The following is a 14,705-nucleotide window of genomic DNA, read 5'->3' on the forward strand; positions in this document are numbered from 1 at the left end:
GGCCATGGCTCACGGGCCCAGCCGCTCCGCGGCATGTGGGATCTTCCCGGACCGGGGCACAAACCCGCGTCCCCCGCATCGGCAGGCGGACTCTCAACCACTGCGCCACCAGGGAAGCCCCAGGGGATGATTTTAACAAGCTCACCGTCTGGAAATTACCAGCATGAGCCATAAGAATAACCAATAACAATACAGGCTTGCCCAGATTTTAAAAAATACAATATACAAAACCCTAGAGATAAGAGAGAAAAATGAAGGGCTACGTAGCCTCATTGTGAAATGATTTTTCACTTTACCAAAGATTTCATTCAAATAGTGAGATTCCTTGTATATTTAAAGTAGCATGCAATTGGCAAAAGTTCTATTTATATGCCCAATTTTTCCCCTGTTCATCTATCTAGTTTATACATCTAGTGCATGGAGTGAGACAAACCTCTAATAAAATAATAAAAAACTACCTGACCATTCTTTCTCTGTTCCTTACAGTTATGGGCCCCTGAAAGTGAGCTGGGGAGGACAGCCTCCTGTAAACGCTGCCTGAAGAGACAGACTTCACCCTCTGCTCCCTACACAGCAGAGCTCGGGGGTGGGGACTTCTCTTTCCAGAACCCGGTGCAAGGTCAGCACTCCTGTTGGCCAACGCTGTGAGGCTGTCAGAAGGGAAGGCAGGATTTGTCCTTTCCCGTCCCCAGCTGAGGACATCTGTGGTCAGGGCCGGCCCCAATCGGTCCCCATACCCTAGCACCAGTCACTGCATCCAGGATAAAGCAGTAGGAAGGCCCAAGGAACTAAATAAAAGGCTGGTCAGGAGGTACAACAAAGAGGTTACTCCAGTGGCCAGGTGACCTGGAGCCTGAACCCAGTAGCGTGGTGGTGCTTTCCCTTCTCCAGCCCTCTCTGCAGTCACTGAACCAGCTCAGTGAACATCACAATGGGTCAGTGAAGGGAAAAATGAAAAGCACATCCTTCAGGACTGAGAATGGGCTGCAGCCTTGACGGAGAATGAGCCAATGATATGTAAAGCACATGCAAATTTGCCCCATCAGTGCATTCCCAGCGGCCAGGCTCGTCCTCTTTAATCTCCAGCCAGATGATCCTTGCGAAGACCATGTCCTAAATAGAAGGGGGGAGCCATGCTAATTTCTGTCACCTCCTGGAACGTTCTGTGAGGAGTCGATCACATCCAGGAAGGCTCAGCTTTTGGGGTCCAGGTCGACTCTGGCAGGAGTTTATGCTTCTGGGCCACATGGAACTCCCCCCGTGCGGTCCCAGTTCAGCGATCAGCACCGACATCAGCCTTCCATGGGCTAGAACTGTCCGCCTGACCCCCGGAGGCTGGTGTTATCTTCTCTAATATCGCTTCAGGATTCTACGAGGAAGATGCCATGCAGGGGAGTTCACAGTCCACGAAGCGGGAACTGAGAGGCTAATCAAGAAATCTGCCCGCCCAAAAGAGCGGCAGTTCTCATCTGGTAGGACCCTTCCCCCTTCAGGGAAAACACAAAAGTCCACAGGAAAGCTTCTTGCCTATAGCACAGAGAGGGGAGGCCTCTTCCCAGGCATGTGGGACATGTGTGCAGTGCCCCGTGAAATCCTTTCTGCTAAGTTCTATGCCTTTAGGGAGGAAGGACAGAGGTCAGCAGACCTCCTGAACAGTGTGCTGGGGGCTAGGATGGCAGCAGCTGCCTCGGCAGGGAGTCCGATGCTGGCTTAGCTGAGATGCTCACTGCCTTGCTTGGGCAAACGGCCTGTCCCACCCACATACACCTCCTCTGCTGGCCCGGCTCCCGTCTGACTCCCATCCCTGATAAAGCATCAGCCGTGGCGAGGGGACCAGCTGACCCTGCCCCTTGGTTCTTACAACGTAGCTCATATGGGCGCTCAGAACAGATGTAATCCCGGCTGCGAACACTAGAGGAGAAAAGGGGCCACAGGCTGGCTGCTCTGCACTCAGCCTGGACCCACGGGACTTCTCAGCTCTTCTTCAAACTCGCATGAGGGGGGAGGGCCCCCAGCCCAGGGCCCCATTCACTCATGCAGAATGGACCAAGGGCACCAGGGCGCCAAAGGCAACGCCAGGTGGGCCTCTTGTAGTTGATGAGTGGTCAGGATCAGGGCAAAAGTGAAAGGAAGGAAAAGGAACAGAAGACTAGGAGCGGGGCTTCCCTGGCGGTCCAGTGGTTGAGAATCCGCCTTCCAGCGCAGGGGACTCGGGTTCGAGCCCCGGTCTGGGAAATGAGATCCCACATGCCACGGAGCAACTAAGCCTGCGCACCACAACTACTGAGCCCACGCGCCCTGGAGCCCGTGCACCACAACTAGAGAGGGAAAACCTGTGCGCCACAATAAAGAGCACATGCTGCAACGAAAGATCCCACACGCCTCAACGAAGACCCCATGTGCCGCAACTAAGACCCGATGCAGCCATAAATAAATAAATAAACAGATATGCTAAAAAAAAAAAGACTGGGAAGGAAGAGGGAGAAAGAAAGCTGGTACAGGAAGAGAGATGGAGGGAGCCGAGGATAACCAAGGAGGAGGAGGTAGAGGAAGAGGAGTAGATGGAAGGAAGAGGGGCGTGTGCTGCCCACCACCGCTTCGCTGCCCTTTGCCGTCCCGGCCCACACCCTGCTTAAACGGAGAGGGTCTGATCATTGCAATGACGTCCTCCAGTGTCACTTCTTCTAGACTCTCACATCGAGGCATCCCTCCGTGCCCGGCCTCGCCAACCTCAGACAGCATCTGCTGACCAGATGGGGACAGAGCCGCCACCAGGCTTGCGATCATCACGCCTGTCCCGGGGCTGGGTCTGCTCAGACCCTGGTCGGAAGGATACTGTAGTGTCTTCATGTAGTTCTGGATTGCCTGGAGCCAGTCTGGGATCGTCATCGACAGCCTGTAGTTGGGAACCTGGGGTACTGAAGGCTGCAGGGAAGTAGAGAGAGATCATTTTATCAAGGAGATGCAGAGCTACTCCTGAAGGCAGATGGCCACGCTGGCCTGGGCACCTGTTCAACTGGTGCCTCCTGGACAAAGTCTCCCCAGGCCGGCCAGTGCTCTCTCTGCGTTCCCTCGGCGCACACTCTGCCCTGGGTCGCAGCGGCTCTCTATGGCCCTTTGTGTGTCGTGGTATGAACACCGCCTGCCTCCCCATGGGAGCCTCAGCCCTTCTTGAGGCCAAGGACCATGTCCTGTAGTGTCGCCCCCTCCCCAGGCCTGGTCCAGGAGGGTTCAGAGGTGCTCCATTAATCCTCACACTTCTACTGCATGACTACACTTGTGCTGCATGGCTGCTGTCACCACTGTATGTGTCCACTCCAGGGCACCACTGAATACAAGATGAATGGCGCCCCAAAGGAATGCAACCTGGTGCTACACATGCCATTTCTCTTCAACAGCACCCCCTGCAATGCCCGTCACATCCATTCCCTGAGTCCAGCCCCAAGTGCATTAGGAAAGATTCCCTTCTTGCCTCGAATCTTCCCAGCTAAGTGCAGCGCCTCTCACTCATGAGCCATCTTACCCTTTGACCCCACCCGGCTGCCCAGTCTGCCGGGGCATCTCCTAGTCTGCCTCTGGGTCAACATTCACCAGCTGAGGGTATGAAGTTCTAACCCCCGCTGGGAAGGGAAGGGAGCAACGGCGGGCCAGGACTGAAAAGGGGGAGGTAAGTCTCTCTTCTCGGGAATTTAGAGCTGAGATACCACCCAGCTCTGAGCAACCCTGCCGACCAGGCCAAGAGCGAGAGCAAGCAGGGGCTTCCAATCCACTCACTCCTGGGAAGCAAGGCGGCAGTTTCTGCTTTATTTCTTCTCTGTGTTACCCAGTCCCTTAACCTCAGCCTCTCTGATGGGCAGGGGGGAGGGGCACTGGTGACAGAGACACTCAGCCCATGTGGGTCTGTAGCTCCGGCAGGAAGGAGAGGAGGACTAAGCCGCTTAGGGAGGGGTGGAAGGGGCCGCAGGACAGATTAGCTCCACCCTCTAAGAAAACAGGGGAAGGGAGGCCCTGCGGATTTAGTACTTAGCTGATGGAAGGTGAAGCCACGGGTGAACAGACTGAGGGACAGCATCAGGCAGCCTGGCTGGGCACCAGTGCCAGACGCTGACCACAGACGGTCCCCGCTTCTGTCCCCAGCTCTGCAAGCTCAGGCCCCACAGCCAAGCTGGAGGGTGAGGGGGTCCCCCGGGCCTGAAGCAGGAAGCTCTTTATACTTCTACACCTTCTGCTGCTTTTACTTAAAATAGAAAGGAACTAGTCACACATCCTATTTCACAGCCAAGGTGCAGAGTGTGTGTGTGTGTGTGTGTGTGCGTGCGTGCGTGCGTGCGCGCGCGCGCGCGCGCGCGCGCGCACATGACTGCGTGTGTGAAAGACAGAGAGAATGTGAGACTGTGTGCACACAGTCACACAGCTGTTCTGCAAACATTTTGTTTACAACGTATCAACTCAAATCACATTCCTGTCTTGGAGAGTCATTTTTGGGAGCAAAATGTTCCCATCTGAACATCTGCTTATACGGCCATTCCCACAACACCCCCGCCCAGCCCAGAGTCAAAATACGAAGCGCGTCCTGGTGTTTCCGACCTAGCAAGCATGAGGACGCTTGTCCCTGCTTTTGGCAGTAACATCCACTGATCTACCCACACCTGGAATTCTGCATAAGAATGTGCCAGAGCTTTCACAGAGAAGTGAGGAAGCAGGGGAGACTGAGAACCACCATTTCTTTCGCACCTCCAGTGTTCCAAGCTCTAGGCCAGGTACAAGAGGGAGGTGGCAAACGACACAGTTTATGAAGGCAGGAGCATACCTCTACCCTGGCAAGCATGGGACAACGCCCCGGAGAATCACCAGCCACCTGAGGGATCCCCAGAGGGATGTCCCTTGGCCAAAGCCCTGAGGAAGCCGGAGTGACCTGGCTCTGAGTCAGCTTTGGGGGCCGACCACCAACTTATTTCAACTCCCCCAAGCCCAGCGGAGCCCACGAGAGCCAGATGATGGGGGGAGTCAGGCGGCAGCCGGTCCTCAGAATAGCAGCCCAGTGGCGCCCAAGGGCTTTTAAAAACAGCTGCCTGGTTACCTCAACCCCGGCTAAGAGTGAGTGCAGGAGCTGCAGTCACATTCCCCAAACCCCAGCTGGGGAGCCTGGCTGTGGTGGGAGGGAAGCCGAGACTGCGGAGGGGATGATGTCATCTGGCTACAGCCCACCCTGCCGTCTGGGACAGCTGGCGGGGGCTCAGGCTGGGGCAGCTCCCAACCAGCACCTCGGGCTGCCAAGGCCCCACAGGATGATGGACTATAAACCAGGCAGGCTCCTTGCGGTATAATTATGAGTCCTTGCTTTGTCACCTACTGCTGTGGACCCTGGGCAAGCCGCACGGCCTCTCTAAGCCTCCAGTTCCTTCCTGATAAAACAGGAGAGGATATCACCTACTTCAAACCTTCTGAGCTGGTTGTGAGGATTATATGACCTAACGTATAAAGCAGACAACTTGGGGCTCGGCCCTCGGTGTTTTTAAGTGTTAGCTGTGTTACCGTTATTCATCAACGGTGTGTTTTCAGAGGTCTAGATGGGGGAGCCTGAATGGTCTCCACTTCTCAGTAACTGGAAAACAGAATCAGCAGGGCCTGAGCCCCCAGACACTCCACTCAGGAGCATTGCCGAGATGCCTTCTCAGCCTCTGATGGAAGGGGATGAAAACACCCACTTCCCCTGTGGACACGTGGTGACTGGGAGTTAATATCCTTAATTCATGAAGAGTTCATACAAAGTGATAAGAAAACTCTCTAGGCCTCAATGAAAAGAAAATGGCCCCACAAAGTGGAAGCAACCCAAGTGTCCACCAACAGATAAATGGATAAACAAAATGTAGCACATATGCAATAGGATATTATTCAGCCTTAAAAAGGAGGGACATTCTGACACATGCTATACATGCCAGAACTTTGAAGACCTTATGCTAAGTGAAATAATCCAGTCACAAAAGGACAAATATTGGATGACTTCTCTTATGTGAGATTCCTATAGTAGTTAAGTTCATAGAGACAGAAAGTAGAAGGGTGGTTGCCAGGGGCTGAGGGGTGGGAGAAATGGGAACTCAGTGCTTAATGGGTACAAAGTTTTAGTCAGGGAAGAAGAAAAATTTCTGGAGGTGGAAGGTGGTGATGGTTGCACAACAATGTGAATATATTTAATTCACAGAACTGTACACTTCAAATGGTTAAAATGGTAAATTATACGTTACCACAATTTTTAAAATGGCCATGAAAAGACAATTCGCAAAAGAAGAAATGCAAATAGTGAATAAATATTTTTTAATAATGTTCCAGCACGCTGACAATTTAAGAACTGCAAATTAAAGCCACTTCAAAATGTCATTTTTGGCCTCTCCAATTAGCAGAGATATTCTGCAATGTGGATACTCAGTGCTTGTGAGGATGCTCTCATACAGCATAATGGGAAAATTAATTGGTACAACCCTTTATGAAAAGACCAGGGCACACTCCTTTTTTTTCTCCTCTTCCCTGACTGGGGTCCTGAGAGTCTCTCCTGTTATTTTCCTGCCCCGTTTCAGCTGAGACTCCAACCTAGAATTCCCCTGGCGCTGTCCCTCTAGATTCCCTCCTGCCACCTGCATCCAGCCATCTCAAGCCACAGCCCAGCTGATGAAGGCAGAATCTAGGGGGCACACATCAAAACCACCCTCACCACACAGGCACTGTGTCTACAGTTAGGGGGTGGGGTCCCTGAGGGTAGGGAATAGCGGGGGAAGGAGGGGAGTGGACAGGAATATGGTTGCTCAAGAAGAAAAATGAAACAAACCACAGGCAAGCTTTTGTGGACAGGCTCTCTTTCACTCCATTCTTGCCAAATGCAATGCCCTGTCAGAAGAATGCAAGAAGGGATGTGGAAGGACACGAGTGTGTATCATCACCATGCATCACCATGTGGAAAGAAGGGAGAAACCAGGAAAGGAGCCAGGGAGGCATCGAGAGCCCCAGGCCCCAGGAGTCTTTAACAAGAAAGTACAAGGAGAAAGTGAAGCCTTTTGCCATCCCTGCTCTGAATATGTATCATATACACTGTGCAGGTGCCAGGCAGAAGAATTTTCTCTGGCAACCTTGGGCGGGGGGTGGGGTGGGGGGAGCATGGAACATCACTCTTGGGCCAAGGATGGGCCCCAGTCCCCTGCATCAGGAGCAGCCAGGAATCTGTTGATGGTGACCTAGTCCAGCCGTCACAACCTTGGGCTGAGCAGGAAGGTCGGACGGATGGATGGTTTTGAACGCAGAACAGGGGAGAAAGTGCACTGCCTGTGTGAGCCAGCAGGGGGCAGGAGTGGAGCCCTGACCGCAGCAAAGTCTGGCCCCAAAGCCCTCACACTTCTTCACTCACGCAAAGCTGCGTCCTCTAAATGTGAATTATTTCCCAATTTGGGATCAGCGTGAGAATGAGGCACAAAAACGTGGTGTCTGCAAGAAACGGCTTGGTGTTTCCTGCTGAATCCATCTGGCTGTCTGCTCCAGGAGAGTCGGGCTCCAGCCAGTCAAGAAGCAGGAGGTGCTGTTTCCTAGTCGGCCCAGCTGTTTTTTCTGGGCCAGCCATCCTCTCTGCCCCTCCCTTCCAAACCTCTACTATCCTCCAACTGACCCGTGCTGCTTTCTTGCACTATCCCTGAAAAACCCTGGCTTTCACCTAGTCAATTGTTAACTTCAGACTCAGTAACCACCAGGGGAGAGGCCTGCAGTCACAAATTTAGGATTGCAGAGCAGGTGACACCTGTCCCCCTTTCCCCAGTGGGGGCACCTGGATCTTTGGGCAGAAATTACCACGGCTGCTAACAAAATGTCCTGTGGTCAAAGAAAGTGTCATTCAGTCCTCCTCTTAGGCCTTTGACACCTTCCCCTGGCCACTTCTTTTGCTTCTCAGTCCACAATTCAATTGCTAAAAAAAGGTTCACCTCCCTGAAACTCTCCAACCCTTCCACCACCACTCCACCACCCCCCTTCTGTACAAATTCCTCAGCAAGACACTGATCTGATTAAAGGAGAAAAGGACTCGGCCCCAGAGGAAAAAGTCCGCTGAGCTGAGTGCAGGAATAGCCCTCAAATCAGAGAGGAGTGGCTCCTGGAAACAGGAACTTTCTAAGCTTTTCCCATCCCAGGGAAGGCATAGGGGTCATGGTTTGGGGAATGCCAGGACCAAGGAGAGAGGGGATGCTGTGATGGCCGTTGAGGATGGAGAACCAAGCATTATAATGCAGTGTAAGAGAGAGAAATGTGAAGCTCTTTATTTAGGTTCAAAAAGCCAATGCCCATGTTCAGCCTGGGGTTGCCCTGGCTTGGCAGTTCTCATGTGACCTTCCGGTTACTATGAAAGTACAATATGATATGGCCACTATATTAAAAAAAAAAAAAAAGAAAGAAAGAAAGCTCATTTTTTAAGAACCCAGAATTCAGCCACAATAACGGAAGTATCACATACAGGTCTCAGGAAGTAGTAATTTATGTTCTAAACTGCTCAGACAACATTTAGAATATTGTGTTTCTTACTGTGTTCATGTTTTCGGGGACTGACTGATGACAAACTAGCAATTGTCCTAAAAAGAGGAGGAGGAAAGTGAGCTGATCTGGTAATTATGACACATAAGAAAAGGTGAAAGGAACTACCTGTGGACAAAGACGATTAAAGGAAGATGCAGAATAATCCAGTGCACGTGTCACACAGATGACTAGAACCTGAAGACTAATGGGTCATAACATGATGGGATTTAAGAGTTGGAAAGAACTCTACGTGAAATCTGATCTACTCACATTTTATAGGTCAGAAAACTAAGGCCGGAGATTTTAAGTGAGTGACCTAGGCCACAAAGCTAGAGGTAGCACAACCAGAACCAGAATTCAGTCCCTTGATTTTTTCACTCCAAGTCCTTTCCTTACTCCAAGAGAAACATCTCGTAACATTCGAGGGAGCTATGAGTAGCACAGGAAGTCGACGTGTGCCGCCCTTTGGTTCTTGAGCACAAGAATCAGTGATGACATGTGACCGAGGAGGGGAGAAGGAGGAGCTCTGTTCAGTTTCAGAGAAGAGTTTCCCAGAGACCAAATCTGGCCAGGCCTGGGAGCTGCCCTGTGAGGCGACAAGCCCCCCACTCCCAGGAGGCCTTCAGAAAGAGGAAGGGATTCTGCTGAGAGGTACAGGATTGGTCTCTACCAACCCTGACATTGTCTGATTCCCACAGAGAGGGGGATCCCCACCCGCAATGTTGGGAGAAAGATGAAGCCACAATCAGAAGCCACATTCAGGTGGCTAAGGGTGCTAAATGAGAAAGGCTCACTTAAGTGAGGACAGACTCCGAAGTCAGAACTGCACTCCAGCATCGGGTTTGTTCTCAGGCTCTGAGTCCTCAAGGAAGACTCAGCAAGGGTAATTATAGCTGACACAAAAGCAGGCAAGATTCTCACTGGGCATAATGAAGATCTCATTGACCAGGAGGGTAATAAAACACCGTAACCAACTACAGCAGTAAGCTTACAGGCTCTGTCACGTTTCCCAAGGGCACACACAGCTTTCTGGCCTGCAGGCTCAGATGCTCAGGTCACCAGATGCTCCAGGTTGGGGGCTCGACCAGATGGCCTTCCAGGTCTCAGGTCTGGCATTCCTAGACCTGTCCAGGAATCTTCTTGGCCATACCAGTGTCCCCAGGATGGATGGGAAACCATCTGCCATGCTACATCCCCCAGGCTCTGTGGCATTTCTCCTCCAGTTTTTATTTTCGTGCTTCATACAGCGACCACTGCACATCTTCCTCCATCTTATTAATATTATCTTTGGCCACCAAACCCAATTGGCTCACTGGCTTCTCTCCAAGGTAGAGTTTCACTCCTGAGCCTCTTTCTCTATCCAGTGAGATTCATTCATCATGTGTACTGGAAAGTCCCTTTTAAGCCATAGTTAAAAACTCTTTTTTCTCAGAGCCCAGATAAGCTGGGAAAAGAGAGAGCTGCCTGTTTTGCAAGTTTCAGAGGTGAAAGTCACTGTCATACAAAAAAAAAAAAAATTGGCAAAAAAATCTAGGAATGATTCACGCTGAGAAATCTGACTGGTTGATTGTAAATTCATTCATAGCCAAATAAATCATTTGCGAGGGGGGGACAGAGGAGGACCAAGAGACTCCAAAGAGGATAAGCCGGTTGGGATCCCTAGGGGGCCTATGCATTCTTGCCATCACTGGTGCTACTTGGTGGCTACAGTCTTCGCTGAAGCAGGATGTACACGGAGCTAAGTAAATGATAGAGTTTGGCTCCAGATTCAAAGAAATCTTGGCACAAGCCGACCACACAGTCCCAGGACAGCAAGCCCCCTTTCTCTCTCTCCCCCATTTCTAAGACGTCCAAGACAAACATCTCAATTAAGCAAAGGGGGTGGAGGCTGTTGCGAAAAATGAGGGGAAGGGAGTCTGCAGCAGGACCAGGAAAATGGAAATTTCTACGTACAGGCAAAATGGTCCCACCAGCGCCCACACCACCCCCGTCCTTCGGAGCCACTAACCTTTGCTAAGAAGGTGGCGTTCCTGATGGCGCCCACCATTTCTCCCCCCTTGGGGTGCACTTTGGCCACGTGCATCCACATGCGCTCCCAGGTGTGGCTGTCGATGGGGAAGCCGCTCTTGTTAACGTGAAACAGCACCCCGCCGTCTTTGTCCTCCTCCTCCGAGCCCCCGCTCGTAGCGAGGCTCACGGGCCGCGCGTGGCTGCTCCGGGACCGGGTGCCTTTGGCGCCTTTGGGGTGGGGGCAGCGGTGAGTGTCGGCCGCCGAGCCGGTCATGGTGGGGCAGGGGCGGGGAGGGCGGCGGGGGTCGTGTGCACGCGGGCGCGGCGCGGGGATCAGCGCCCCGCGGGGGCGGCCTTCTCCATGCTTCTGGCTGCCGCAGGACGCGCGAAGGGGGAGCGGCGGCTGGAACTCCGCTTACGGGCCGTGCCTGAAATCAGTGAGACCCAGCACATACCACGGGTAAGTGGACACCCGGAGGAACCAAGGAGGGGGCCGTGGCCAAGACGGCGGGGGGGCTTCGAAGTGTCCCCACTTCCCTGTCCGCTCCCCCCGCGCGCGGACAGGACGCCCCCCCACCCACCAGGGAATTGCACACGAGCTTCCAGCCCTGCCATTACCTAGAAAGGCGACTTGAATTTTGCCACAAAGCTTCACACCCACCTAAACCGCGGGAGGGAAAGACAAGGAGCGTGGAGGCTGCGGAGTGGACGGGGTAGGGAGAAGAAAGACAGCTCGTGCAGCGGGATGGAACAGGAGGTCCCCGCAAGGTTCCACACGTCCCTTGGTCGCCAGATGTGGCCAAGCGCCGAGCCGAGCCAGAACGTGCCGGCACGTGAGAGCCCGGGGCTGCCGCGAGAGCCCAGCGACAGCCTCGGCTTGCAAAAGCGGCCGCGTTTCTTCCAAGAAGCCCTCCCGAAGCTGGGCGGACGAGGGGCGGCCCCGGCCCCCAGGCTCCAGTGGCAGTGGCTCCACCCAGCCCCTTCCCTGAGTTCCAGCGCCAGGAACCCCGGGGAAATGGCTGCAGGCGGGGCGCGGGAAGGGCGCACCGCAGCTCCCGGACCCTACCTCTGGACGGCCGGCCTCATGGCTGCACGGCTTCTCCGGGCGGCGGTGGTGGCGGGCGGTGCTGGGGCTGCTGCGGCCGTCGCCTCATTCCATGTCCCATCCTCTAATGTTATTCTGTGACATATAAGCGAGTCACCCGGGCAGCCGCCGATGTTCCGACTGCGTCCATTGGCCACCGCAACAAAGAGGGGCGGGTCCCGGGCGCGGGACTCTACAACCCGGAGCTCCGCGACGCTCTGATTGGCTCCCGGGGTTCCCGGGCGGGAGGGGTGAGGAGTAGGGGGAGCTGGGCCGCGGCGCGAAATCCGATCGCTGTCGTGTCCTGCGAGCCCCGCGAGGCTGGAGCGTTTGTCCCTGGGACTTAAGACAGTTTCCCCAGGGGTCGCGGCACTGCGGGGGAAGCAACTATGGGAAGCAGAGGAGAATTAAAGCCACCCAAGAAGTGACCCTGAGGTAGAGCAGGGCTTGTCATAGGGACAGCATTCCCTGAAGAAGGCTGGGCACACAGTCACCTGCCGCTACCAGGCAGTGATGTACGGTTCAGGCAGGCATGTAAACATGACGGCTCAATAGTAAATCTTTTTTTTTTAATTCTACATTATAAATACCCCAAAACTAACAAGGGGACACAGCCATATACTCTCTGACATTAGTCATGATTAATAAAGTCCCTTTAAACCAAGCTGATATGTGACACTAAAACCGGGGACGTCAGCCAGGTCCCCACTGTTCTGTCACAGCTACTGAGTTAGGAGAGGGTGGAGAGATGCTTCAAAGCCACTGTGAAGTGGAGACCCTCCCACACTCTCCAGGGAAACACGTTTTCCTTAAAGGCATCTTCTTCTTCTTCTTTTTTTCTTAAAAGAAGAGCAGGTGAGGAGGAGTACCAGACTACTGACCTGAGGTCTGGCCCTAAGTCCAGGTTTATCACTTGGCAAAGCTGTGTGATCCAGGACAAGCCATTTGCCTGCTCTGGGCCTTAGCCTCTTTATGAAAAGAGAAGAGCAGACCCTTCACTCTCCAAGGCCTGTTCTGGTTCTAAGATTCTGTGATCCTCTGACTTCCTCTTTTATGGACACTTGGGAACCTGGCCATAATATGCTTTCTCTTTAAACTCCAGGCCAGCCTGCCAGCTTTGAGGGGAGTGAAGCAGCTGTGACAGCAATGCTAAGTTAACCTCGAATTAAGAATGCAGTCATCAAAGACCACTGATGACAGATCTCTATCTGGATGCTTAACCCTGGAACTTCTCTTTCAGAGGAGGGCGTGGTGAGGGGCAGGTGCTGGAGGGTAGCTGAGAGCCAGGTGTTGGCGGAGGAGATCTGAATTCTGGACCAGTCCTGCACAGCTACAGACAGAGCCCATTCCCAGGACTTTATAGATTCCATAAGAAGACTAACTTAGGTCTGGATAGACAGAGGAAATGGACCTAATAATAATATTCAGGAAATTATCTGAATAATTCAAGTGGAACAAGCACACTTGAAGAAAACATTAGGGAATTGAAAGAGAATTATCCTCTCAATATATAATTGCCTCAGTTTTCATTTCCTGATTAGGAGAAAACATGCCTCAGAGGGTGAGCTGTTTTCTCATCTCGAACATTCTTCCTCCCTTCTCTTCTCACTCATCTCTCAAATCTGTCCCCTTCTCCTTGCTTCCCCAGGGGTTTCAAGTCCCAGGAGACTAGGATTTCAGGATGCAGATCTCTATGCAGAGGATGAGAATATGGCCTAACCACCCCTCGGGAGAAAACTGAGTTCTCAAAGCTCAAGTAATCAGACCAGTTGGTGAACATCGAAGAATGTCTGGCATGTGTCACTGTCCTTGGCATCGATTCCCAGTGTCCCGACTCAGGCCAAATCCAAACAACTATAATGTCCCTGTCAAACCAGGGCCTGGTTCCTGCTTTACCTGAATCAAAATCCTAGGGACCAGAGAGGATTATCGGTTCATCTTCCCGCTCCAGGCACCTCAGGACTCCCTGACAGTTGAGGGAAACGCTTTTGTTTTTCATCTCCAGTATTCCAACTATCTGTTCTCTTTTCCCCAGCAGATGGGGTGCAGTGGGGAGGCAAGTAAAATGGTCTATGAAGAGAGCTGTGAGATTTGGCTAACTTTCCAAAGAGGTGGTAAGAAGCCTTCTGAAGTGAGCTGCAGTGTCCCATTGAAAGGACTGGAAAGGAGAAGGGCCCTTTTGTTCAGAATTCTTTTGCGTTTGAGAATTGTGCTAATTGTGTGGACCAGCCAACTCTGTTCTTCATTTCTTTCTGTATTTTGTGTTACATGACACTCAAGTGAACACAGGCCAGACAGATTATGGGTTTTGGGGTTTTGTTGTTGTTGTTTTCAATTTTTTTAATTGAACTATAGTTGATTTACAATGTTGTGTTAGTTTCAGGTGTACAGCAAAGTGATTCAGTTATATACATATATACATATATATTATTTTATATATACATATATATATTCTTTTTCAGATTCTTTTCCCTTATAGGTCATTACAAAATATTGAATATAGGTCCTTGTTGGTTACCTATTTTATATATAGGGGTGTGTATATGTTAATCCCAAACTCCTAATTTATCCCCCCACGCTTTCCCTTTGGTAACCATAGCTCAGATGGTTAGTGAGAATGACATAGCACACAGTGGGGCAGGGCCTAATTGCAACTTGAACAGGGACACATGATGACTAGCTGCCCAATCTCTGAGAGCATGGTCACGTCCATTCACTGGCATAACAACTGGTATAGCAGAGACATGTAGTGGGAAGGTTTGGAACAAGAAAAACTGGGTTCAGATGGTATCTTATTATTCAAGTGCCAGTCGCTGGGGTCTCAAAGATAAATAACACAAAATCCTAACCCGATGATCATATTTCTAGCTCTAACACCTGTTGATGTTAATAGCCTATTGATGGATGTATCAGACCCAGCCTATGAGCCAAATCGCACCGGTTAGACCTTGCCTTTCTCCTGCCTCCGCAGCTCCCTGCACAGCCAACCAAATCTGTGTAGTTCAGCCACCTAGGACTGATAGTCACTTGCCCAGTCAGGTCCCTCTAGGCTGCTGCACAGCCAAGC

The 14,705-nt window shown here is 52.0% G+C and overlaps 1 protein-coding gene across 10 annotated transcripts in view; it reads right to left on the minus strand.

Moving 5' to 3' along the window:
• VASH2 (vasohibin 2) overlaps positions 1 to 11,732 on the minus strand; it is a 36,815-nt gene extending 25,083 nt beyond the window's left edge. For 2 of the 10 annotated variants that reach the window (XM_055084086.1, XM_055084083.1), the window contains exons 1-3: positions 11,173 to 11,604; positions 10,553 to 10,982; positions 2,837 to 2,925 (exon numbers count right to left, since the gene is read on the minus strand). In XM_055084086.1, the coding sequence (XP_054940061.1) occupies positions 2,837 to 2,925; positions 10,553 to 10,828 (365 nt within the window). In that variant the 5' untranslated portion in view covers positions 10,829 to 10,982; positions 11,173 to 11,604. The other 8 variants (XM_055084081.1, XM_055084080.1, XM_055084085.1 and 5 more) reach the window with 8 other exon arrangements.
• Between the last annotated feature and the right edge of the window lie 2,973 nt (positions 11,733 to 14,705).

This window comes from Physeter macrocephalus, chromosome 4 (assembly GCF_002837175.3).
Source record: "Physeter macrocephalus isolate SW-GA chromosome 4, ASM283717v5, whole genome shotgun sequence".
Lineage (NCBI taxonomy): Eukaryota > Metazoa > Chordata > Mammalia > Artiodactyla > Physeteridae > Physeter > Physeter macrocephalus.